Source organism: Anser brachyrhynchus (assembly GCF_964034855.1).
Source record: "Anser brachyrhynchus genome assembly, chromosome: 5".
NCBI classification, from domain to species: domain Eukaryota; kingdom Metazoa; phylum Chordata; class Aves; order Anseriformes; family Anatidae; genus Anser; species Anser brachyrhynchus.
This window is the reverse complement of record NC_137699.1, coordinates 63,409,956-63,435,568: the sequence shown is the minus strand read 5'-3', so window position 1 is coordinate 63,435,568 and position 25,613 is coordinate 63,409,956. Positions and strand designations below refer to the sequence as shown.

The 25,613-nt window shown below is 59.6% G+C and overlaps 1 protein-coding gene across 26 annotated transcripts in view; it reads right to left on the bottom strand.

Moving 5' to 3' along the window:
* Window positions 1-25,613, bottom strand: part of TRIM9 (tripartite motif containing 9) — a 46,403-nt gene that overhangs the window by 5,583 nt on the left and 15,207 nt on the right. For 2 of the 26 annotated variants that reach the window (XM_080592685.1, XM_080592686.1), the window contains exons 2-10: window positions 16,481-16,576; window positions 15,919-16,041; window positions 10,334-10,444; window positions 9,855-10,008; window positions 7,676-7,833; window positions 5,946-6,084; window positions 2,391-2,543; window positions 1,006-1,047; window positions 349-372 (exon numbers count right to left, since the gene is read on the bottom strand). In XM_080592685.1, coding sequence (XP_080448811.1) covers window positions 349-372; window positions 1,006-1,047; window positions 2,391-2,543; window positions 5,946-6,084; window positions 7,676-7,833; window positions 9,855-10,008; window positions 10,334-10,444; window positions 15,919-16,041; window positions 16,481-16,576 — 1,000 coding nt within the window. The other 24 variants (XM_080592672.1, XM_080592678.1, XM_080592689.1 and 21 more) reach the window with 21 other exon arrangements.

The following is a 25,613-nucleotide window of genomic DNA, read 5'->3' as shown; positions in this document are numbered from 1 at the left end:
AGACAAGAGCTAGCCCACTGGACAACGCCCGAGGACCTCCACGAGTCAGAACGGGTTAAAGGCACGGGACTCGGTCTCTGGCAACCGGACAGGTACGGGGTCACGTTCTCGACAAGACAGGCACGGGGTTGCACAAGCCACCGTCCCGGTTTCACCGGTGGCTTTTTCTCCAGCGGTCACCGAAACGTGAACTGACACATCCACAAAACACTCTCACGCCTGCAGAAGTAAACACGCCTTGAAGAATGAAACACTCGGGTGAGATTGATTCAGCGGTTTATTGGAACGGTTCACGGGACGGCTCACATGCACGCGGGCTTGCGCAACTCGACAGAAGCGATTCCGTACCTGCCACCATTTTTTTAATGTCAACTGTGGTCATCCCCCGAGGAGAGGCATGCGGGGAAAGAAAACAGCATGTAAAGATGGCATTCAGTCAAAAAAAAAAAAGAAAAAAAAGGAATCAGAAACAATTTCTGCTCGCCTGCTTCTCCGGCGAGCGCACGGAGCTTTCAGGGCTCTGCGCACACCGACATGGGGGGAGATGAAGCGAGGATGGAGCAGTGCTGCTGGCAGGCACGGTGTGTGAGAGACGTGCCGTGCCCTTCAGGGGACACCTTCCCCCCCAAAGGAGGAAGGATTGGGCTCGAATTTGGGGGCTGCTGAGCGCCACGGCTGGGGAAGGCACTCTGAATCGGACGTCTCCCACCAGCGCCCCGATCAGCGCGGATGGGGACGCACACTGCTTTGAGCAAAAGGCTCGGTTCTTAACCACAGGGCTTCTCTTCAAAACCACGGTGGGGGGAAAGTTAAATGCCTTTGCAGCGTACGGCAATGGCCGTTCTTTCAATTTGCCTACCGCCGGGACATCTGGGGGGTGCTCTGCAAGGAGGGTGTGCACAGGAAACGCTGCTCGCTCGCCAAAGGAAAGTTAAAGGTAACAAAAGAAAAACATGGATGAGCAACATGGAGTAGGTGCCAGTTAATTGTAACAAATATACTTGCCTAATTGAGAGTAAGGCGTTCCTTGTGTCTCAAAATTGCATCCTACAAAGAGATACTACATTTCACACATCACAGCTACGAAACAACACCCGGTCACCTGAGAAACACTCGTGAGCATTTAACCCGAGCATCCGGCCAGCCACAGGAGGCCTGATTCATTAAAAGCCAAAGAGCACGGGGAGGGGTCCCGAACATGACCTGTGAGGTTGGGTGCTGCTGGCCTGGGGTCCCTGGGGCAGTTCCTGACCTCAGCCCCCTGCTACCACCCCGTTTTGCCCTGCCCCGCCACCCGGACCGTGCCTGCAGGGATACAAACTCTGTGGACGAACATTGCTCACGGCCACCGCGGGACGTCTCGGCACGCTGGACACAAAGTAAGAAACGCCCGTAACGAAACAGAGCTCAAGCCATTAGCGCACAGCAAGATGATGAGGAAAAACATAAAAAGCACAAAGAAAATAAAGCCGCCGGGCCCCCGGTTATGTTGGCAACGGTCATGCTGCAGCATTCCTCATTCCAGGTGACGAGATGGAAACGAAACGATCGGGGGCCCCCATTCTTCCTGGGCTCGCACCAGAGGAAGCCGTGAATTACTCCGCCGGAGCCCACGGAGTGGTGTAAATCCGGAGCGGTGGAAGAATCGGGGCCCAGGATCCTTAACAACGGAGGATGTGCAAAGAGAGGTTAGAAAACAGCTCTGAGATGCACCGCGCCTGCCGCTCCTTCGCCGGCGGCCGATGCCGGGCTCGGTCTGCCCGCACGGCCCGCGGACACCAGGAGCGAGCAAAGCACCCATGGGTGCTGCCAGCCGAGCGAGGGACCGCCGGCGTGGTTACCTCTGCAGGGAAGGAGCCTCGGGTACGGTCACATCTGGTTTTGCAGCTCCGAGCGGAGCTGTCGGAGCCCCCATCCTGTTAGGAGCCAGACGGCGAGGGGTCCGCGAGCGGGTCTTAGCCCGACCTTGCTTTGCCTGGGGAGGGGAAGCCAACCAGGGAAATATCCCCAGGGGTTTCTCCCGATGGGGGGGGCTCTGTTCCCCTGCCTGTGTCTCGGCACAAGATCTCGAGAGGAGGAACGTGCTCTGTGCCACACAGCCCGGCCGTGCCGGCCCTGCCATGAGCAGGACCCACGTCCGGGGTGGCTGCGCCGCTCCAGCACCCCACGGATGAACCCGGTGATGCTGTAGGCACAGCCGGGCACACCCCGAGAACCGCACCACCGAAATCCCCTCCGCCTCGGGGGCAAGCCCGCTGACAACCAGGACGGGGCCCCCCTGCCATCCATCCGCATGTCATGGGAAAAACGAACAGAACAGAACGAAACAAACAGTTTGGAGATGGCCAGAAGCACAGACCAGGAGGAAATGCCAGAGGCACTCGGCTCACCGGCTGAATTCAGGGACTGTAAAGAAGAATGCAAGCTCAGCTGGTGGGCCGAAGATCTTAGCTCAAAGTAGGATCTCCCCGGAAAGCTGGGTTGTAGATTAAGGGTGGAGGAGAAAGGGCTCATTCTACGAAGCTGCAATCTTTCCAAAGGCACTGGAAAAGGGAGGGTCTGTTCTTCTGGCTGCGTTTCTAAACGTAAGATCAATGCAAACCAGAGATCAGAAACGGGCTCTGCCCGACCGCGCCGCGCCCCGGCCCGCCGGCAGCACGCCCGGACCCGCGTCCGTGTGGGCACGGGGTGTGCAGCAGGGACACGCGGTGCTGTGCAGCCCAGCGGCGCCCTTCGGGGGAGCTTTGCCTTGGGTAATATCGACAATAAATGTATGGCTGTCTTCCAAAACGTTCCTCGTCACCAAGGCGCTCAAGAGGTTTTTCTTTTAAACGAGTCCTGCACCGCGTCACAATAACGCACCTAAAAAAAAATCCCAAGTTACCACACACACTTCCCGTCATTTTTTTTAACAAATCTCATACCTTTTTGCGCACAACAATTGCTGGCACAGAGCTGGCTGTGTCCCTTCCCTAGTACGTCGGGAAGGCTGCGAAGGCACTAAGCTCTAACACCCTAAGCACCACCAAGCACCCACCTTACTCAAAGGCTGTTCGGGATGTTGGGCTCTTGGTGTCTCTTTGTACCTGTCAAAACACATCTGAGCCTTACGAGGAGAATTCAACTCATGCGATTCACAGCGAAAGGTCACACTAGAGGGAACCCCTCACGTCATCGGATCCCACTCCCCGCTAACGGTCACCTCCTGCAATTTCTCCCCTCGTCTTGCCAAGGGGTGTTCTAACGGAGGTCCTGAATCCTCCGTCCTCCGCACATTCACGCCCCCGACTCTGTGCCCCCAGCCTTCCTGTCTCTTTCTGCGAACCACGATAAAGCTGGAAATCATGCTAAAACAGATAAAAGAAGCACTTCTTTGCGCGGTGGGTGGTAACTTCTGGAGCTTGCTGCTGCGTGAGGCTGCGGGAGCAAAGAGCGTCGCTGGGTTCGGAAATGGGGCAGGCGCATCGCTGTAAAACCTTCCTTTTTTTTTTTTTTCCAAAAGAAACGGAGCTCCGGGTCAGGTCGGGATGTGCCCTCTGACGCCTCGTGACTCCCCCAGACCGGCATCCTACGTTCCTACGCCCCCTTGCAGCGCACTTCCCCCCGTGCTGCTCGGCCCCTGTCCGAACGACGCTGGCTCAAAACGTGCGGCTGCTGCAGGTCGCTGCGTGGCTGCAGGGGAAGCTGCGTGCGGTACGGGAGGCGGTAAGCTGGTGAGGGAACTGGGACCCAGTGCCCCAGCTGAGGGATTTTTACAGCCTGAGAAAGTTGCACGGCGTTAAGGGAAGCTCCTGCTGCTTGCCTAGGCTGGGGAAGGGGTCTCGAACCACGGTGTCCAAGCTGCTTCGCCGCATCCCCGGCACAGCCGGGTGGCAGAGGCAGCTGGGAGCCGCTGCTCGTGGTGTTGGCTCGCCTTGAACTCTGCAGCCTTACCTAAAACTGTAAAACTGGGGACTCGCAGCAGCGGGGAGAGGCAGGAGGGGAGGCAGGCGGGCACGCTGCTCTTCCCCCGGGCTGGCTCGAGCGTGAAGGAAGGAAGGAAAGCTCCAGTTAACTTCCACGAGCTTTGGACAGGACCTTGTCCGCTTGAGCTAGAAGCCATCCTTTAATAACACCCTCCAAGGAGAACGTCTCATGACCACTTACGACAGGACGGCTGTGTTCAGAGATGTTCTTTTCATCCTGAGCCCGGCTCTTTTTTTGCCCCCCCCTGCTCTCCCCTACAGGAACACTTTGCAGCAAGCCGCAGAGCGTGGCTGCGGGGAACGCAGCGCCTGAAAGCCATTTCGGGGAAAACAGCACTTAAAGGCCTGATGCTGCTGTCCAGACAGGAATAAAAGCCTAACGGGGGCCGCGACGTGCACAGCGGCTCCATTCGCCAAGATCTAGAAGCTGCACACGGATGGCATTTATTTCCCTCGGAGCCCAAAAAGCTCTGACTGCCTCTGAGAGCAGAAAATGCTCCCGGCCCCTTTGATATTTTCTTCCTCTTTCTTTTGTGCAGGGACAACAAGTGCGAAGCCCGCTCAGTGCAGAGGCTGGAAGCAGCAAACTTTCCCCCGATGCTGAATGTGAGCAATTTTTGTCAGGAGAGGTCTGCGTGCTGGCACTCACCTAGGAACCGGCCCCAGGAACACCCCGGCCTGCTGGCACCACCACAAACAGCCGATTTCTTCCAGGTTCCTTCACGTTTTGGAGCTGCGCAACAGGTAAGCTGCTCCAGTGCAGCTTAAGGGACACGAAGCTGATGAGAAGCCCAAGCTCTGCTGCCTCCTGCAAGGCTCGGGGAAGCCAGGCACAGAGCTGGGTGAGCACTGCTGGCCTTCAGGAGGGGTTTCGGCCACCCCAGTGCAGGGCTGGCTCCGGGTTCTCCCGTCCTTGGCTCTTCAGAGCAACGCTGCAGCTTCCTTGATGCTGGTTCCCAGCTCTGCAAATACGCCCACAGCTCTCGGACAGATGCGCCGAGGCCTTTGGGGCTCGTGATTCGAGTTTTCTGCCTCTTGGATGAGAAGGGCTTGTCACGGCTCGGCTCTCCGCTCAACCCCTTTGCCAGGTGTGCTCTCCGTTCCTGGCTGGCCTGTACCCCCCAGGCATTTAGCCCGGGAAATACGGAAAAGGGGTTCCACCGAGCGCGGAGAACCCCCGGGGGAGGCTCCTTGCCTGGCAGCAGAGCTGCCGGGTGGACGTGGGGCCGATCCCTCCCTCCGTGGCCACAGCACCACCGCTCCTGACCTCCTCCTGTATCTCAGAGCCACCCTCACAGCCTGCACGTCAGAAGCAAGCCGATTTTCCGCGACGGATTAAGCGCCTGGTGTGACAAATGCACTTAGAGTCCGGCGGGGAGACTCCTCCACGGCCTGCGAGAGGGCTGTTCGTATCCGGAGCGCCTGCCAGCGGGGGATCAGCTCCGCAGACGGTGCCAGCGTGGCTGTCTGTAGCTCCTGGGGGTCTGCGAGGACAGCTGGGTGGCTCCGTGGTCCCTCTGCTCCCTGCTGGGCGCCGCCAGGCTTTCAGGGGATGCTGCGGTTACGTTGTTGTGCGGCCACGCACAGCCCCTAGTGTCTTGGGAGCGATGCTGAGAGCGTTTGCTTTTCTTTTAAACGAAATCAGTGAAGACATTCGAGCTTCCCCTGGGTGTAATACGAGCCCTGACAACAGCAAAATCTTACACCACCTCTCTGGGACGTCTCTCCCTGCACCCGCACCGATTCTCTCCAAAAAAAACACCTTCTGCAAAGGGAAGGGGCGAGAGGGAACTCGGGCACTGCTCGAGGCTGCTGACACAGCCTTCCTTTTTCCCCTCAGCACTGGCTTCCCCGCCACGAGTGCTCGGGTCCCGCAGGATCCCTGTGTGGCAGTGCTGAGCCCGGCTGTGCTGGATGTGCCCCCTGCGTGCGTGTGAGCAGCGTGCGAGCCCACGGGCCGGGGCTGCGGCGCCGCCTTACCCTCGGATGTCTGCAGCACCAGGGTCTTGCTGTAGGGGCTGACTCCGGTTTTGTTGAAGGCTTTGACGCGGGCGCTGTACGTGCTGTTGAAGTGAAGCCCGTCCACCGTGCACATGGTCTCCTTCCCCACGTACACCTCCTGCCAAGCAAGCACAGGCGCGTGTCAGTGCCGGGACCCCCGCACCGCTGCCTGGGGCAGGTTTACGGGCACTGCACACTGCTAAAGTAGAGCAAAGCGGTTTGTTCCTTGACAATAACGTGGCGTAAGAGCAGTTTCTGTAGGGGAAGGATACGCTGTTTGTATTTGTAAAGCATCGATCCCGGCCTGAATCCCAGAGGAACTGTGCCAGAGAGAGGAATTAATGCAGACGGCACGGGAGAGAGAAGCATCCTTGCAGAAAGCAATTCTGCATGCTCTTGGGTGGCAGGATCAAAGCGTTCCTTGAAAGAAAACAAGGTGATTTCAGCAAAGTGCTGCTGATTCACTGGTGCGTCACGCTCCTGCTGCCAAAGGAACAAGGCTGTGGAAGCAGAGATGGCGAACAAACACATCTACAGGCTACCGAAACGTGTGGCTCATGAAACCTTCACTTGCAATTAGCAGATCCCACAACAAAGCTCTGAGGTTTGCTGCCCTTCGTGGTGTGGATGGAGGTTCTGTACGGGGATCTCACCCGCGTGGGAAAGCTTTGCTGCCCTGCTCTGACTCCAGAGCCTGCCCTGCTCTGCTGCCAGAGCTGCCAGGGTGGTGCTGTGCTGTTCCTAGAAGAGGCAGCCAGTGCTTGCACCTGCTCCCTGTCCTCTCAGGCACGTCCCCGGGGCTTGCAGAGCTGCCTGCAGGCTCCCCTGCAGGGCAGAGCAGGGCAGAGCAGGGCAGAGCAGGGCAGAGCAGGGCAGAGCAGGTCGCTTCTACCTCCCCAAAGACCCTGGCAGGGGCTGGGAGCAGCCCAAGCTCTGGGTCAAGCAACGCGCCGTGGGTGCCCTGACAAACGGACCGAGATGGGTGACGAGAAGCTAAAGGTGGCTCTTGGCACCCAAGGAGCCCTCCTGCAGCCGGTGTCCCGTGAGAGGCGGTCGGCACTCCAAAGTCTCTGGGCAAATTAGGAGGGAAGGAATAATTGGGACTCCGGGGAATTGCCCTCACCTTGCTGGAGTGGCTCTGCTGAGCCTCGGGCTCCCCTAAATTGGCCTCCTGTGCCCTTCCCTCTCCAGATCTCACCTGCTTTCTTCTGTCCTCGCTCTGCTCCGGCTCCTGCCTAGCTAAGTTTCGTGTGGATGTACGCAGAAAACGCGACGGGCCGCTCGCTGCGCCTGCTCTCGGTGGATGTGAACACGCCGGGATAATTATCAGCGTGTCGGATCAGAAAAAAATCATATTTTAATTGTGTAATTACAGCAATTTAAAAGCCCTCAGGCCTTAAACACCTCTGCTTTCTGGCAGCTGGCAAACCACGAGACTTTCGTGGCAATTAGCATACCTCGCCTGAAATATTTAGCAACCTACAAAGACAGAGCTTCAAACGGATTCTTTGCATTTGCAAGTCATATTGGTCACCGGGAAGGTATTTCTACCCCCTCGAACGACTTCAACCTCCCCAAAGAAAGCCCACGGCTTGTCTGCACCACACCTGGGCACCCCAGCAGCCAAGTCTCACGTCTCCAAGGCAGGAGAGGACTTGCAAAAGGTCCGGGGAAGCTCTCCGGTCATCTCGAGGCCCCCGAGCACCTACCCTGAACTGGCCGCCGTTGCCGTCATCGAGCTCCAGGATGTAGCCCTCCACCTGCACCGTGGACAAGGGGGGCTGCTTCCAGGACAGCGTGGCGCTGTTGTTGTGGGTGCAGCACTCCTCCAGCTGCAGGATCGGCGGGGCCGGCACTGGAGAGGAAACTAAACACAAGTTAGTGTGACCCTGGCTGCTAGCGCCGCCGCCGGGGGGGGAGCACGGAGGACGGATTTAGTGCCTCGGGGCTCAACCAGCGCTGCTCGGGGGTGTAACTGCAACCTCGCGGGTGGGAAGCAGAAAGAGCTGTTCTTCCAGGCAAGCTCCTCCAAATTCCTCCAGCCTCCAGCCTGGTGAAGCTGAGATTTCCCTGGAGTTTCTCTGCTTTGTTTTGGATTTCTTTCTAACGCGTTTTGGAGAAGCGTGGCAAAACAACAGTAGATGGGGTGTGCCACTGCCCTGATTCATGTCCCGAAGCAGGGACGCTCCCAGAAATGCTCTGCAGAGCTGGCTGCAGCAGGGTGCCTGGCCTTACCCGCAGCCCAGCACTAAGTGCTGCTGTTTTTCCACCAAATTCACTGCAACAAAACAAGCGGTGCTCCAGCAGCAGAGATGAACGAGCCCTCGGGCCTCGCAGCATAGGTTGGGTCTGTCCTAAAAAGGCAGGCTACAGCTGCAAGACGCAGCGAAGAAGAGATGAGGGCGCCTCTCAGCAATGCCACTGTAGGGGACGATGGCCCTCAGCTTGCCAAAAAGATTTGGGGTCCTCCCACGCTGTCCCCGGCACAGCACCCGCTCCCGGGGGCCCCGGGGCTGCCCTCCCCTGCCAGCTCCCCCAGCAAACAGCTCTTGCTGCTGGACGCATCCCGAAAGAGGTGCAGAAGGCACAGGCACGTCAGAGAGGTCTCCGAACGGCCACCAGTCGCTGCCCTCAGCCTCTGCGCGCCCCTGGTTGAAGCCAGGAGGCTGCGCACCCCACAGCCGCCCATCGGGTGCTCTGCTCAGGGGACGTAAAGGAGTCCCAGGGCTCTTCCTACTCACACCTGCAGCTGGGTATCTGCGTGTGTAACAGCCTGCTCCTGCTCTGCAAAGCAGCAAGAGGTAATGGGATGGCAGGGAAAAAGCCCCTGAGACAGCCACTCCCCTGAAACATCCCATCGTCGGACATTGCCTCCCAACCCTGCTCTAAGCAGTGCCGCTCGTCCTCCCTCCTCTTCCTCACCGCCCCAAATCTGACGGGAGCCGGCAGGGAAGAAGACGTGGATGGCCCAGAAATGACATGGAGAACCCAAACAAGATGTGGAGAAGGCAGGGATGCTCGGGAAAGAAAAGATGGACTCGAGTGGCCGACGTTCCCCGTTCACCACCTCCTGCTGGGTCTCCTCCACGTCCTGCGTAGGATCCTCAGCAGGAGCAAGGAGGCTGGAAGGGGCCTCTGGAGATCGCCTGGTGCAAACCCTGGCTCAAAGCAAGGTCAGCTGGAGCAGGCTGCGCTGGATCATACCCAAATGTGTTTTAAATATTTAGAAGGAGGGAGACTCCACCGCCTCCCTGTGCAAGCTGCTCCTGTGCCTGACCACTCTCACAGTGAAAAAAAAAAAACAAAACACTAAAAAATTGAAAAAAAAAAACACCTTCCTGCTTAAAAGAGGAATTTCTTGCATTTCACTTTGTGGAGCTGGGCCAAAGACCCCCTGTAGCATCTGGCTCATGGTTACCTGGACACCTGGGGACAATAGGACTGATGCCACTGCTGTCGGGGCCACCCAGATGGAAAACAAATGTCTTACGTGGCTACTAAAGGCCCTTTCTTCACCGGTGCAGCCTGTGAGAGGTGAGGGTCTCACCACTGGTGGTCTCGCCCTGTATGTGCTAAGCTGGCCCCATCCTGACCCGTCCCTAGGTGCTGGTATTTGCTGTGGTACAGGGGACGCGTGGCACAGGACTGCTCCCAAAACAAGCCCCAGCCCAGCAACGGGGATTGCAGGGAGGGCAAGCTGCGCTCTGCACTTCACCACCGAGAAACAGAGGCGAGGTTGACGCGGAGGCCCGGAGGAGGCCACGAAAGCCAGGCTGGTTTCCGTCCTTCCCACCTCGGCTCGCTGGGACAGGCCGAACCTCTCCTCTGCTCCCCGCCGCGCTGCGCGGAGGCGCTCGGCACGAGCAGGGGCGCCGGGCACACTCTTACCTTTCATCTGCACGAAGTCCAGCTGGTGGATGGACTGCAGCAGAGGGGCGTTGTCGAGGTTCAGGTCGAAGTCCGTGGTCATCCGGGGCGTGAGCGTCCCCTTTCCCCACTGGTCCTCGGTTAAGTGCACCCTCCTGATGAGCGCGTCCGAGATCTGGTGGCGGGGAGCAGCCTCAGCCGCCGAGGTGCCGCCGGGGGCTGCGTGCTGAGGACCCTCCCTGCCCCTACCCTGCTCCCCCAGTTTCCCCGTGCCTCTTCTCACCCCCACTTCTCCGCTCCGGAGACCCCCGACCGCCAGCTGCAACCCCCTGATTCTGCGCTCGGAGCAACGCACGGCCCCATCCTCCTTCTGCTTCTGGCCTGCTGCTACCCGGAGAGGCTGCCCCTCGATTTTAGGGCTGGAAAAAACGGGGCGCACCGTCCTCGCTGTACCTGCCCTGCCCGCCGTACCTCCCCAGGGCTCCCGGCCGCGCACCGACCTGCAGGAAGCCGCTGGGGTCGTTCTCCTTGATGACCTCCAGGCAGTACTCCATCAGCCCCGTCGTCTGGCGCAGCTTGACCGTGCAGTGGGAAATCTGGTCCCGCACCACCTGCAGCGACAAGGAGAGCCACGGTGACCCCGGCCGCGGGGCTGGGACCCCAGGAAAAAAAAAAAAAGAAATGGCCAAAACTCGTTTACCGAACTCCGGATCCTCGAAAACCTGACGAACAACAGAAAGCCTCGTTTGGCCCATAATTATTAACTCAGGTAATCATTCAAAGCGGCAGGGCAGTTCCTTGCTCTGCCTTTAATTAAGACAGCTTCCCAATGGCAGCCTGCTAGCTCCGTGCACAGCAAACGCCCATCTCCAGAGCTACAGAGCTGCTACTACGGCCTCCGTGGGGACGCCTCCGAGTGGAGCCGCTGGGTGGTGGGTGAGGAGCAAGCCTGGGGTTTTGGTATTTCCAAGAGGAATGAAGCCTCCGCCTGCCCCAGCTCCAGTGCTGAGGGTGAGACTCGCGTGTTCGAGGTGCTCACCCCCATCGGCTGAGACGGACCATGCAGAATTGCCTCTTTCTTTTTTTTTTTTCCCCCCAGGCTGCAGAGGAGCCTGGAGATGAGCTCAGAGGGACAGGGCCGCTGCCCAGGGACACGAATCCTTCGGGCAGGGCTCTGGCAGGAGGAGACGAATCCTTCTGGCAGGGGGAGGCAGCAGGGCGGTCAGTGGGGCTGCTGCCCACCAAGCAGGGGCTGGTTAGGGGTGGGAGACGGGCACCGTGGCTCAGGAAGAGAGAGTTTAGGCTTTAGAGGGAAGTGCCCACAGAAATAAAAAATGTTTTATTTTCTCAAAGAGCTTTAAAGCTGCGTAAAGTTCCCCACCAGGACCGAACGAAGCTGCACAGCTCCAGGGATCACGGCTAGCCAGGGTGTTAGAGGCAGTACAGGCGAGCTTCCCACCAGCAGCTGATGGAAAAGGCTGCACTAAGCTGTCACTAAAATTTGGGAAAGCCAGTGAATCCCGTGTTAAAATAACCCCCTGGGCTGAGTGCCCCCCCCGCAGCCAGCCGTGCTGCTGGGAGGGAGGCAGAGCTGCAACGAGGCACGTGCCAGCCCCCTGCGGCAAACGAGCCCGGGCTTCCACGGGGGCAATGACTCCTGCAGGGCAATCAATCAGATCACGCGTTGCTTAATTATAACTTAATCACCTCCACTTAATCACCTAGCAGGAAGAAAAGAACCGTAAGCCCTGCAACTTGGGACAATGCGTCTGAAATGCTATGAAACGCGTTCCTGGCTGGCTCCTGGTTTTTAGGGGTTTGCTGTTTGCAAGGGCACCCCTTGCTGCTTTGGGGACAGGGCTGCAGGAGCAGGAGCAGGAGCAGGAGCAGGAGCAGCAGCAGGAGCAGGAGCAGGAGCAGCAGCAGCAGCAGAAGCAGCAGGAGCAGGAGCAGGAGCAGCAGCAGCAGCAGGAGCAGGAGCAGGAGCAGCAGCAGCAGCAGCAGCAGCAGGAGCAGCAGGAGCAGGAGCAGGAGCAGCAGCAGCAGCAGGAGCAGGAGCAGGAGCAGCAGCAGCAGCAGCAGCAGGAGCAGCAGCAGCAGCAGGAGCAGGAGCAGGAGCAGCAGCAGCAGCAGAAGCAGCAGGAGCAGGAGCAGGAGCAGCAGCAGCAGCAGGAGCAGGAGCAGGAGCAGCAGCAGCAGCAGCAGCAGCAGCAGCAGCAGCAGCAGCAGCAGCAGCAGCAGCAGCAGCACACACCGGCGTGCCAGGCTGGCGAGGCAGCAGGGGGAGCTCCCATCTTGTCCTCCAGAGCGAGAAGCGTGTGCGGAGGCGTGCGGAGATGCTGGAGAGCTCAGAGACCAGGCAGGAGAGAAGCGCACGCTCGTTTTGGCCTCGAATGCTTCCATTAGAGGGAAGAGTTCATTCGGTGCCAGTTTTTAACACTCGAGTGCACCGGAATGGCTCTGCTGGCACGGAGCGGAGGCATCAGCCGCTCCTGGAGAGCTGGACTCCTATGCTCCCTCTTTGGCCCTGCTGTGCCTTTTTCCAGAAGTGTGGGCAAGCCCCTGGACCTCCTTTCCCAGTCCTTTGGGGCAGGATCCAGAAGGTGCAGGGGGAGTGCAAAGCCTCACAGCAGCCCCTGCCACGCAGAGCAAAGCCCCTTGCATCAATCGGAGCAATTTGCCTCGGGAGAGGGGGATTTTTCTGGCCCTGCTCTCGCAAGGGTTGGATGCTGGGTCTCTGAGCTGCGAGCTGTGCCGCTGGCCGGGCACTGGGGAAGAGCCCAGCCCGTGGTTTACTTTACGTGGTTAGAGAACACCCTGCTGGCTCCCCCAGCACCGGTCACCTGTTTGGGAATAGGACGGGGTGACAGGCAAGCCAAGGGGACCTGCCACCGCTGCTCCAGGGTCTGCGAGACCCGCGGGACCTCCTGGCGCTGCGGGGAGGGAGCCGGGAGGTGGTGACAGCAGCCCCAGCTCTGCTCCTCTGCCCTGCCCGCTCCCCAGCCGCAGGGCGAGGCGAGGCCGGCCCCAGCCAGCTCCTCCTGCACGAGGGGCTGCAGGAAGGCCAGGTAATTACCGGCCTCCCAGGCAGATAATCCCTGCTAACAGAGGTCAGGGCATCCTCCGTAGCGGGGCTGCTGGGCACGCGCCGCCCTCGCCTTGCAGCTCGCCCTGCTTGCTACCTGGGCGGAGGCTGGGCAGGGCACCCTGCCAGCACCCAAACCTTCCGTCCTGCCCGTCTGCAGCTCCGTGATCCCGTCTGGGGATGGAGAACTTCTTCACCTGGAGAACCAGAGCATGAAGCAGCGGTTTGACTGCAGTGCAAACCCAGCAGACGAGCTGACAGCGGAAAGCCCCCCGTCCCTTCACCGCCACCAAAGGGTTTCCAAGCCAGGAGGACGGATCCTGGGTTGGGACCCTGTGGGGTTTTGTGGCTCTACAGCAGCCTGGGAACAGCTTTGATGCAGACAGGACAGTGAGACCCCGTGAATTGGTTTGACCGCGAAACAAAAAGTTGTAAAAATAAGACACAAACACCCCCCCTGTAGGCTAAAACCCACTGGGGGCAGTGAAGCCTACGGGATTCCCATGTGGCTGTGAACATCCCGAGGTTGTCAGGTATCTGCTGCTGTCACCCGGCATTTCCACTGCGTGGGGCATCTCAGCTCCTCGTTACCCCAGAAATGAAGTATTCCCATTAAATACCAGGGGAGGTGATTCCAGAGCTGAAAGCAAAATCTGGAAGATCCTCAAGCCTTTGGCTCGTGCAAGGGGATAAAGGCGGTGGCTGGGCAGCCTCAGGAGAACCCAAAGGGCTTGGGATACCCACCAGATCGCCAGGAAAACCAGCCTGCCCTAGGCTGTGCAGGGAAGTCGGTAGTTTGCAGAGCTCTGCTGGAACCCAGAGGCAGCACAGCCGCTGAGTGGTGGCATCCTCTGGGAAAAGGCTAGCAGGGCACCATGCTCGGCTGGCGAGGGGATTCGGGCAGCTCCACACATTTCATTTCTGGTCGTTTTTATGTCTTTTTTTTTTTCCCCCTTTGCATGTCAAAGGAGGCAACAGGCAGGAGCTGGTTACTAATTACAGCCTATAAAAAGGGCGTTTGCTGTGCACTCACAGCACCTCACTACTGCCTTAAAATAGGACGTTTATTTCAAGAGCTTTTCTTTCCCGCAAGATGATATTAACTATAATTTACATCTTAATACAGCTCCTGGAAGGCAGTAACACCCGTGCTCATCTCTACCTAAACGCCTTCCTCACCTTCCTCCTCTCTCAGCACTCGGCTAGATTTCTGGCGTTCAGGGCACCCAACCTCACGTGAACCTTGGCTCCGGTGCCTGGGATGAGCCCTGCTGGGGACTGTAATCCCATAAGAAGGGTCATGGACCAGCATTTCAGCTCTGGAGACACAGATATGTACAGTGCTATGGACAGGAGGTCCAGGAGCTCAGTGGCTTTGATGTTACCCTTGGAATTTCGTCCTGGGACAACCCTGCAGGGAACTTGTACGGCCGCGGCTCAATCCAGCCTGAGCCGTAGGGGAACTTGGGGAACAGTCCTTTGGAAACCAGGGCCAGCCACGAGGAGCAGAACAGACAAGGAGTTTAAAACCCGGCCACGCTGCTCCTTCGGATGCTGTTTGTTAAAGCCTGGCTCTTCGTTTGAATCCAAGCCCGGGGGGAGGTTTGGGAAGGGCAACGAGGTTTGGGAAGGGCAGGGAGGTTTGGGAAGGGCAGGGAGGTTTGGGAAGGGCAGCGAGATGTCCCTCCCAAGTTCATTTCCCCCCTCTGGAGCAATTAGTGCAGGCCCACGGGCAGCCCTGGACCGGTGCCTGCCTGCACCAAACGTGTGTCAAGCCGAAGCAGGTCAGCCCCGAAGCCGAGCTGACCCCAGCTACGGGTGCTCCACGGGACCGGGAGCTTGGGCTCGGCGGTGACAGGCGCCGGTGGCCCGGTGCCAGCTGGCAGGCCCTGTCCCTTCGTGCCCCTCGTCCTCGTGCCCTCCCGTGCCGCGATGGCCACCCTCCCACGGTGGCCACCCTCGCCTTGAAAGCAGGCAAGACCCTCTCTGTCCCTGTCCCCAAGCCGGCGGGGAAGGGTGTGCAGAGGCTGCGTGCCCCAGCCCGACAGTGCCGAAGCCACGGGAGGTAAATGTCACCGTGCAGGACCCTAGCTGGCCCTCGGGTGGGTCAGGGAGGTACAGCTCTCCCCATCCACGCCTACAGCAACATACAGCATGTATTACTTACCCCCGCCTCCAAGAATCAAAAGGGAAAATAAAAGAATTTCAGGCTAAAAATCTGACCCCGCTGCGTGGGCTGCGGTGCAGGGGGGAACAGATTCTGGATTTCAAATAGCAGCCACCGCGATGGTGCTGAGTTACGCTGCAGGAAGCAGGCAATGCGGGACGAGCGGTGGGAAGCAGGCTCCCTCCTTCCCCTGGCCTGCGTGTGAGCGGCCTCTGCGGGTTGTGCAGAGCAGGAAAACCGCTTCTGAGAGGGTCATTAACCGTGCCCCAAAGGGGAAGAGTGAAAGGGAGCCCGCTGGGCGCAGCGGTCGGAGAAAGGCTGGGGACAAGGGAGAGGGGCAGCAAGGAGCAGAACTGCAAATGGAGAGGCTCCTGCTCCTGCCTGGCGACAGGACTGGCACCTCGTGACACCGAGTGCCCCAGGGTCGCAGCTTGCGCTGAAACCAGCAGCAGTCACAGCACTCCGCATCCTGCAGGAGCAGGCTGGTAGCTCAGAAGCAACGTGGCACACGGACAAGGTCACCTAACGGTCTGTGGATGCTGCACAGAGGGCTCTAATGACCTAATGACTGCTAATTGGCCCGCTAGCGGAGTAATTCAGTGGGAACTACGACCTGGAGGAAGCAGCGCTTTGCTCAGGGCCTGTCATGCTGGGAGCGGGTTGAGCACCTGCAGCAAAAGGGAACTCGGCCGATGTGCAAAGCACGGCGAGAAAAGCAGCTTCACGGTGACCTCCCTGCTCTTCACCCCAAAAACAGCGCCGTGGTCCTGGCCCCGGGCTGGCGGCAGCCCTGCAGAAAGCTGGCAGCACCCGAGCTGGCGGGCAGGGCTCACCTTCAGCTTGTGCTCGTGCTCCTTGTTGACCCGGGACAGCAGCTGGGCTTTCCTCCTGTTGAGGGCGTCGATGAGGGCATCACACTGGGCCACCAGGCAGGCCTCGAACTCCACGCTGTTCTCCTGCGGGTCAGAGCAAAGCGTCACAGCCCGGGGGCGCTTCTCCGTTTCGGTTGGGAAGCAGGATTTATTTACGACGTGGCAAAGGCCATTTTTATATGTACAGCCATGGCCCTGCAACACACCAATCTGTAGTGTTAGTGTACGGAGTGCTTACACCTCTGCCTCATGGCAAATGGAGTAGGGGCAGGTGAGGAACAGGTTTGGTCCATCCTACCCTGGCCTCGGGTCTGGGTATGGCAGAGACGGGGTCACTGCTGCTCACTCCACGACACAGACGGCTTTGGGAGGAGCAGTTTTTGGGAAGGCTGCAGGGGGCTGCTACGTAAAGAGGCGGGTGCTGACGGTGGGCCCCTTTGGGAGAGGACCCCCACAAACCAAGGTGGGGAGATGGGGCAGAAGATCCCCAGAAAGGCTGCTCCTCCACCGGGAGACACGGTACCTGGATTTGCTGCACCATGTTGCGGAGCTGGACCAGGAACTCTTTTGCCTCCTTGGCTCTGTCTGACAGCCCGTTCAGGGCCTGGGAAAGCTGGCTCTGCAGGGGGAAGAAAGAGCAGGGTCATTTCCATCTCCTGGCCTCGTCCTTGTGCTGGAGCAGCCGACGTGCGTGCCGTTTGGGCTGGGCACCGAGTGCCGTCCCAGCGCCGCCTTCCAGGGGCGCGCAGCCTTCGGAGGTGTCCTTCTGCCCCTGCTGCCCTGGGAGTGGGAAGGGGAAAAGGAGGGTTAGCCATCATCTCAGAGGCCCTGGCTTTGGGAGGCACAGACCTGGTGTCCCCCTGCTCCAGAGGTGGTCACGGACACGCCACAGCCATCTCCAGGCGAGCCACCCGCTGCCCCCTCCGGGTCCGTGCTCGCTGGGGAGCCAGGTACCAGAAATCCTGCAGGGTCTGACCTCTGTGCTGAGGATGATGGGCAAAAGGCCACCCGAATCAGCCCGAAAATAACCCAATCCCCACGGGAACCGAAGTCAAACGGGGTCCTGCCTGCCCCTGCCTCCGCCAGCGCGAGGGCATGTCGCTGCCTGCCCCAGCCGCTGCTGAGTGGCGTAACGCAGCGACGTAACGCTAACGCCACGGGCTTTCCATCTTCGTCCTTGCAAACATTCACTCAGATCCCTCTTGCTGTGATTTCACCAAGTTATCATTTCAGGAGCTGGGCAAAGCGCCCGTGGTAAGTTACCTCTCGGAGAGATTTCGCGTTCTGGGGGCCGCAAACAGCACGCGGGCTTTAGGGCGGAGATGTCCCCAGATCTCCAAAACCCAACGCTCCGTGGTCACGCCGTTGTGCTCCCGGGGATGTGGCAGGGGCAGAGGGAGGAGGTGGGACGGGATGGCTGTCGAAGGGAGCGGGGAGCAGCGAGGGGCAGGCGTTCAGTGGCCCAGAAAACGACCTTGCCGCTGCCTCCCCCGGAGATGTTAATATAACCCGAGCGATTTCTGCGCTTCCTCGGTCATTTATCGTGCACCGAGTCATTAGGATGCGGAGCTAATCAGCGAATGCATCTCTAATAAAAATGGGATTGCTAAGTCAGCTCAGCAGCCTGCCTGGCTCCTCGCCCCGACTCAAGGGCTGCAGGAGCGGCACTGCCACTGCTGCTCCCTGCGGGGACAAACCCCAGCGAGATCCCGTCCCCTCCCCGACAAAACCCCGCAAAAATCCCCATGCTCCTGGCCTGAGCTCACGTCTCCCACCCCGTGCACAGCTCCAGCCCTGCCAGGTTTAGGGAACAGCCTGGCACGGTGCTTTGCTGGGGGCCGAGCACCGCAGGGCTCTGTTCCTCGGTACAGCAGGCAGCTAATACAGGAAAGCAGCGGGAGTTTGGGAAGTTTACAAGCTCCTCATTAAAACTGCAGCGCGGTGTGGTTTTTTTTTGTTTTTTTTCCTCCTTTCACAGAGCCTTCAGAAAGCCGTTTTTTAATATCAACATACGTTTCGGGAAAAAAAAAAAAAAAGGGATCTTTATCTCAGCATAACTCTTTGAGGCTCTCCTAACGGGCAACCGTTTTAAATGTGCCCTTAAAATTTAACGAGAGCTCTGCGCTGCCCACGGGTAGGTCACCAAATGAAGCGGCTTTCACAGCGCAGAGACCTCGGCCCCGTCCGCCAGAGGCCGGGCTCTGTTTTGAGGAGGCAAAGGCAGACGTGCAGGGCCACGGGGACTGTTGCGAGCGCCTTCCCCGGGGGTGCCAGCAGCCCGGGCGACGTCCTGCCTCCTGGGTAGGCTCAAAACCTGAAAAGCTCCTCCACGAGCAGCACGGACTGCAGGTGCTGGTGTCCTCTGGCCTTTTATCTTCCTCCCTACCACTCTCCGTGCTCCTCCCAGCTCCTTCTCGTGTCCCCGGGACCCCCCTGCTCCCTGGATACCACCGTAGCTCCCTCCCGTGTCCCTGGGCTCCTGCAGCGGGGAGCGGGGTGTCCCATCGCAGCCCCCTAGGAAAGCTCTCTGGGTGGGAGCAGAGCCACCACAACCCTCCAGCCGTGCACGTTTCCCAGCAAGTGGGAGAAGCAGATGGTCCACCGCCTGCGGGCTCCCTCCCGAGCTCTTGCTGCGTCCCCAGATGCCTCCCACGTGCACGGCTCCCCGGCAGGGCGAGCGCTCAGCCTGTGCAGCCCCAGGCTGCCGGGCATCCCCAGCAAACATCGCGCTGCATCCCTGCTGGGGACGCGCCCCTCTGGGGGCTCGGAGCCGCGAGCCGTCGTGGTTAGCCCATTAAACCATGTTAATTAATGCCCTGTGACGACGCGGCGTGTATGGGAACGCGCGCGGGGGCTCGCAGGCAGGCCTGGATGTGTGCAGCGCAGCGCCGCAGGCGCGGTGACGACGTGATTCACAGCCGCGGGACGCAGAGAAAACAAGTCCTTCTGTCTTCTGTTATCCTGTTTGTAAGTCGGGGGCCGTGGAGAGAAATTAAACGGCCTGATTGGGGCCGTAAATCCTCCAGGTACCTTCCTGGAGAGCCATTCCCCTTGGAGCACACCCAAGCTTTAACGCAGCCTGTCGCTTCGGAGGAGGATTTCACCGCTGCGCGCAAGGGGCAGAGGTTTTCCGCAAGAAAACAAGGAGGCAGCTCGCAGGAACCCCACGGAGGGAGCAAGGGAGAGACGGATGAGTGTGGCTGGGGGCGATGAAGGCTCACGCTGAGGTCTTGAAGGACTGGGGCTGGAGAGATGGGCTGGGGGATGCTCTGGCAGGGCAGCAGAGGGGCTGCAACCCTGCTGCCACCCCCAGCCTGGCAGCCTGGAGCCTGCCCTCCTGCAGGCAGCAAGACGCCGGGAAGGTTTCTGACCTGCTGGAGAGGTTTTCCCCTCCCGGGGAAATGCTGAAATGATGATCTTTGCATCTTCACGTGGAAAGGAACCATCAGGCAAAACCTCCCGGGCTTCTTGGGGTTTCTCGGGGCCCCGAAGCCTGCCCTGGGACCGGTGTCTGCCAGCAGGGCCGGGAAGGTGGATGGAGACCCAAATCCTCCGCGGCACGGGGTGACAGCCTGCTTGCATGTGCAGGAGCAGAGCCTCACCCCGGCCAGCACAGGCAGGGAATTAATGAGTATGACATGCAGAAAAACGTCACCTAGCGCAGTCCTAAAAACAAGCGCATTTGTTCTTCCCAGAACGCAGCCCTCCGTTACTGATGCTCTTGTTTCAAAGCAGCAAGAGGAGACCTCAGTAGCTCACATTAGCATTAATGGGAGTTGAGCGCTTCAATCTCTGTCCCCGAAGCGCTCGGGAGAGAATCCGTCCCCTTTCTGTGCGCACTAATGGCTCTGCAGCCCTCCTTCCCAGGCACGGCTCACAACGGGATTTCTGCCAGCCTTTGGCTCCCCCGTCCCGAAGCACGGATGAGTGCAGTGGGGTGCAGCGAGCCGCGGGCTCCCTAGGGCTGAGCAGGCTCCCTGCAGCCACAAAAACGGCAGGAAAGCACCATTTTCACCTCCTCAGCGTCCCTCGGAAGGAGCCGGTCTGGTTCTCCTCCTGTACAACCCAGCTGCCGTCGGTGGAGGTGATCCGGGTTCACCTGGAGGCTCCAGATAACTGCTGCCACCCCAGGAGAGAAAACTCACCCCAAATAACTCCTGGCGTACGCTGAGAGCCCAGGACCCGCTCTGATCCCACGTGTAGCAACCAGACCCTGCTCCTCCTCTCCTTCCAGCCATCGCGGCCGCTTTCTCTGCTGGGACGAGCCCCCGGCCGCCAGGAGATGGGGGCAGCGGGGCGTTCCTTCATCAGGAGGGAGAAGAGGAGAGCAACGAGCCAGGAAAAGACGAGGTGCTGCTCCCAACTCTTCTGCCTGCCCCCCCGGAAGGATGAGGAGCTGTCGCAGACGCCGGGGGTGCAGTCGTCTGCCTCCTTCTTTTCATTAAAGCACGGGACCTGCAGCCTTGAATCTCGAGGCAAGCTTAGCGTCCGCCATGCCTGGCTAATTAAAGCGGGATGTTTAATTAAAACTCGCATTCGGTCAGAAAACCGATGAAGCTAAACCGCTGACAATCGGTCGGCTTTCCACCGCAGCCACGGGAGCCGGGACTCGGCGCTGCCTCAGCGGAGGACCAGGGGCTGCGGGGCCCTGCGATGGCAGATCCACGCCGGGGGGGCTCCTTCCTGGTCCCAGCAGGGACAGACGGCAGGAAAATCCTGCCCTCGTCCCCTCCTCGTCCCTCCTTTTCCCATCTGCTACCCTCTCGTTCCCGCCGGGGCCGTCCCGGGGCTGACGCAGCATCGCTGCTCCTCGCTGCCTGCGAGCCCCCGGCCGCGTCCCCGTGTCCCCGCTGCCTCTGTCCGTGTGTGGGCACTTTTGTTGCAGCCCACCGCAATCCTCCGGTGTCTTCGGAGGGCAATCAGGCAGCAAAGGGCCCTGAAAGCTGGCCTGAGGCACCCGAGATCAGGGCCTGCTCCCTGGTCCGCCCCCCCAGAAGACGAAATGCTCACAGAGCCCGCGGGGGCCCGGCCGCTCCTGCTGCCGCAGCTGGGGGCTGCCAAGCAGATGATGCTCCGCACGTGTGGGGCAGGGTCTGGGGATCTGCAAAGCCGATTATTGCTGGGGCAGCTGACACAGGAATTAATGCCAGGGCCTGCACAGGGCCCCCCCCCCCCCCGCATCTCGGGAAGAGGCGGAGATGCCGCTACACCCGCTGGAATGAATCCAAGACCCTGGTGGGACCTCCTAGGGGGGACCAGGCAATCAAGTCTTTCTGCTTGAGACCACGGCAGAGGCCGTTCAGCTTTACCGACGGCTCCTCCAGCTGCTTTTTCGTTATGGCTTTTTCATTAAAAAAAAAAAAAAGGCTGAGGGCTCCCAATGCCCACAAAGAGCAGGACACAGACTGCGTAGTGCGCACAGGGAATTTTCCCCCCGCGGCCCCCTCCTGACTCTCCTTTCCCCCTGTCGCCGTGCAGCAACACTGCAGGAGCTGTGCACCGGGTGAGGACGGAGGCAGGGCAGAATTCAGCCGGCAAAAAATCCTCAGGAGCCCTCTGCCCGCCAGGCAGCCGGCTGGCTGCAGCCCTCCCTCGAGCTGGGGGGGCGCGAGGCAGGGGGCAAAGCCCCATGCCAAGCCCCAAAGCCAGGCCGCTGCCGGCCACCCGCTAAAATTTGGTTAAAACCGCTGATTTTTTTTTTTTTGATAGCGTTGAGAAAAGAACAGCAGAGCAGGCATGGGCGTCGCAGCGCCGAGCAGGAATTGTGTGCACAGATGGCCCCGGCCGCTGGCTTTGTTCAGGCGCACACTAGGGCAGTGTATTTCCTCAGCGGGCAGAAGCGATTGAAAGGCTCCAGCCTGGAAACAAGACAAGGATATATTCTTCCCAAGCACAATGACCTTGCTGAGACCCTTTCATAGCAGCCCCGGGGTTCCCTGCTCCGGGGAGCACACGCGGCGGCGCTCTGCCTCCCCGCAGACCTCGCCGCGGGCAACGCCGAGTTTCTAAAAAAAATTTCGGCTGGTGTCAGGGATGCCGAGACATCCATCAGCCCGTCCGTAGCCGCAGGGTGAGCTGCACAGCCCGGCTCCCTGCCTGGCTGAGGGCTGCAGCTCCCGCCCGGAGCCCTGCGCGCACGGCAGAGGGATTGGGGCCGGCTGGGCTCAGCCCCAGGCTCCCCTCTGGAAGGATTTTTTTGGTGTTCGGGAAGCCACCTGCTGCCCTTTGCTCGCCGGCCCCTGGAGCTGTACCCCAGCCAGCACCGGGCACGCTGCTGGAAGTAATAGGCTCAGGGGAAAAACAGCAATTATTCTTCTTTGCATGGATTTTAACGCGCTTAATCGTCACGCCAAAAGGGCTGGAGAATAGCTGGGGCCTGCAGAGCCCCGCCGGGAGCAGCACTGGGGACGGAGCCGAGCTGGTGCGTGGGCTGTGGGGCGGCGGGCAGCATGCTGCCCCTTCCCCCTGGGGCAGCACAGCACCCCGCCGAGCTGCCCACCCGTGGGCGCAGTCCGACCCGATGCTTCCCGGCTCGCAGGACTGCCAGGACGTCATAAAATATACATATAATATCAATTAGAATATATAATATCCTTTAGAATATAAAAAATCAATTATATCCTAACTGAATATATCCTAACTGAAACCAGGACAATATGTAATATGAATTATTATATGTTTAATAATGAAAAAATATTTAAAAAATGTTAAAATATTAAAATATTTATATTATAATATTAATAATGAAAATAAGGCAAGGCAAGAGAGGGGCTGCAGAGAGGGACCGATGCCAGCAGGGCACGGCAGGACACCTGCGGCTCACGGGGCCGCTGACCTGGAGGCACGGAGAAAGCGGGGGGGGTTGTGGCTGGGGGGCACTCGGGTAGGGCACGGGGGTAACACGACCCGTGCTGGGGACACGGCCGCGGCGGGGACACAGCATGGCCCACACGACAAATAAACGACGGCAGGGGCAGTCGGGAGCGGTGGGGACTGCTCCTTGCGGCGCGGATGTGCTGAAGATGCTCTCCTCGCTTCGACACAGGACGCAGCGCTTGCTTGGGTTTTTAGGGAGAAGAAATGCGAGCAGCAAGGTGTTAGCAACAGCCCTGTGATGCTGCCCAATTAATTCCTGTTCCCCTTCGTTAGCGCTCAGCACCGAACCACCTCAGCTTCTCACCGGCAAAACCTAAGGCGCAGCCCTTTGAAATCACAGGGGGAGACGCCAGCTCCTTTATGGGGGTGCTGAGAAAAACAGGGGCCTGCTGCCTGCCCGCGGGTACGCAGCCAGGGTGGGAAGCAATTTAAAAAAAGGGCCAGCTGCTGCAAGCCGATGGGGGCGGATCCTGGGGCAAGCAGGTCCCTCCCGAAGCAGGGGAGACGAGGCTCCCCTTCACGCCGGCGCTGAGGCACCTCTGGAGGAGCACGGCCCTGACGATGGCTGGGTCCAGCCCCCGGCGTGTTCCCGGAGACGAATGAGGCTGGCGAGAGGCGGAGGACGACCCCGCAGCCGGTGGGCGATTTCTCCGGGCTCCTTCCCCTCCCCTGCAAGGCACAGTTCAGCATCCCCAGGCTGTGTCCTCGGCGGGCGGAGGTGCTCGCAGCTCCCCTGGACCAGTGCTTTTGGACACGTCCCCGAGCAGGCGGTCTGGTTCCTCGCCAGGGATGTCTTCTGCGGGCAGAATCAGCGCAAAAACTCCGCCGAGGCTCCCCTCTGCAGGAGCCGGGAGGAGATCCATCCTCTGCTGGGTAGCTGGGTTCATCTGGAGCTGAACCCAGCTGGAGGGGTCCGGAAACGAGAGAGGAGATGGGCGCGGATCCAGGCTGCGGAGAGCTCCCCGTGCCCTCGTGCCGAGAGAGGAGAACCACAGACGAGGAGGAGAGAGCGCCCCAACTGCTCACCGCTCCGGCCACGCAGCGGTGTCGGGGGGCACAGCACCACCCAGCACGGCCCATCAGCCTCGTTAGCACGCCCAGCTAATTGGCCTGGGTGCAGCTCCACGCCGTTTGGGCCGTGTCACCGGAGATGCACCGTGGCCTCGTGCTTGAGATGAGCAGATCGGGGTTGAGCCCAGGTGGCAGAGAAAATGGCCTGAAATCGGTCAGGGCAGGTCCGAGGGCATGGGTACCGACACACCGAGCTGGCATCCCCCGAGCGCCACCCGGGCTGCCTGGGGAAAAGGCAGATTCGGGCCTCGTCGACAGATTTCCCTCTCCTAAGGATGATAAAGGGCAGGACAACTTGCAGACGGGCTGCTAGGAAAAAAACACAAGCCTGTGCTGAAGGGAAACCGCAGAAATTGGCGTCCCGGTGCCCCAGCAAGTGCGGCGCACCTTACCCGGAGCTGCTGCTGGATGCTGTTTCCCTTTGGAGCCCTCCCAGTGCAAAACCAGCCCCGAGTGAGCATCCAGGAGGGAATCAGAACGATGGTTTATTGACGGAGTTATCCACCCGTCTGGGGCACAGCTGTTGGGGCAGCCAGCGCACCGAAAATATCGAGAGTAATAACACTCAACCCATCTAGTTAGAATCGGCCTTGGAAAGCAGGGCTCAGCTCCTGGAGGAGGACTCTGCAGGTCAGGAGGAAGTGTCTCATCGAGCGAGATCCCCCACATCCCAGGCAATCACTGAAATAGCATTGTTATTGTTTTAGAGAGTAATAAACCCAATGCACAGCCTTAATTAGAGAGAAGGCAGTTAATAAAGCCAGACACTGCATTTCCTGAGAAGGCTGCTCGGCAGCTAATCTCCGCAGCAGCTGGTCCCTGCCCAGGTCTCTGCTCCTCGTGGCGTTTTCCCTTGGCTCTCAGCAAGCCTCCAAGCCCTGGATTCCTGCTTCCCAGACCCAGGGGAGCGGTGTGGGGCCCTCGCTGCGTCCCCCGAGCTCCGGGACAGCCCCACACGCAGCCTCCCCCGGTGCTGGCTGTCACCCGACCGCTGGGACACGGTGGCCACGTCTCCAGCTCGGCCACCCCGTGCCCGAAGGGGCTCGAGAACGGGTGTGCGATGGGATGAGCTGCTGGTGACACCAGGGGACCGAGCTGTGAAATGCTCTTACTTACGCAGAACAAACGGGCACTAGGGGAAGGGCTGCCAGGAAAGGCCGAGGAGCTCTGAAACACTTGTGGTCGGGGCAGGTTTGGGTCTGGCTAGGTGGGAACGGCACGAACTGCTGCTGCTGCTTCTTAATCAGAAAATCTAAAGATGTCCCTGCCAACGGTAGGGTAAATCCCACCGGACAAACCCTACCTGTTTTCCTCCACACTGCACGGAAAAACACGTATGCAAAGGCTCCGGTTATGGTCCCAAGGGCCTGTTCCACACACAAAATGAAGGCGCTGCGGGCGCACAAGCGTGCAAACAGGACGAGACCACCAGCCTGCAGTCTAAGCTGCCAGGAGATCAGCACACCCAGTTTTTGGGGTTGCAGCTAGTGCAGGAGTGTGGCTGCAAGCACCAAGCGCCCCCCAGGCACCCTGCCACGTGTCCCCACACAGCCCTGTGCCCAGGAAGGTGCCCACCACAGACCTTACTCTCGCTGCCTTAAAATCACGCCCCACTTGCCTCCAGCCCAATTATCCCCTCCCCACTCAGCCTCCCTGCACGGCTCCTCGCACCCCAGCTCCGCCATCCCATTATTGCATTAAGTCTTTCA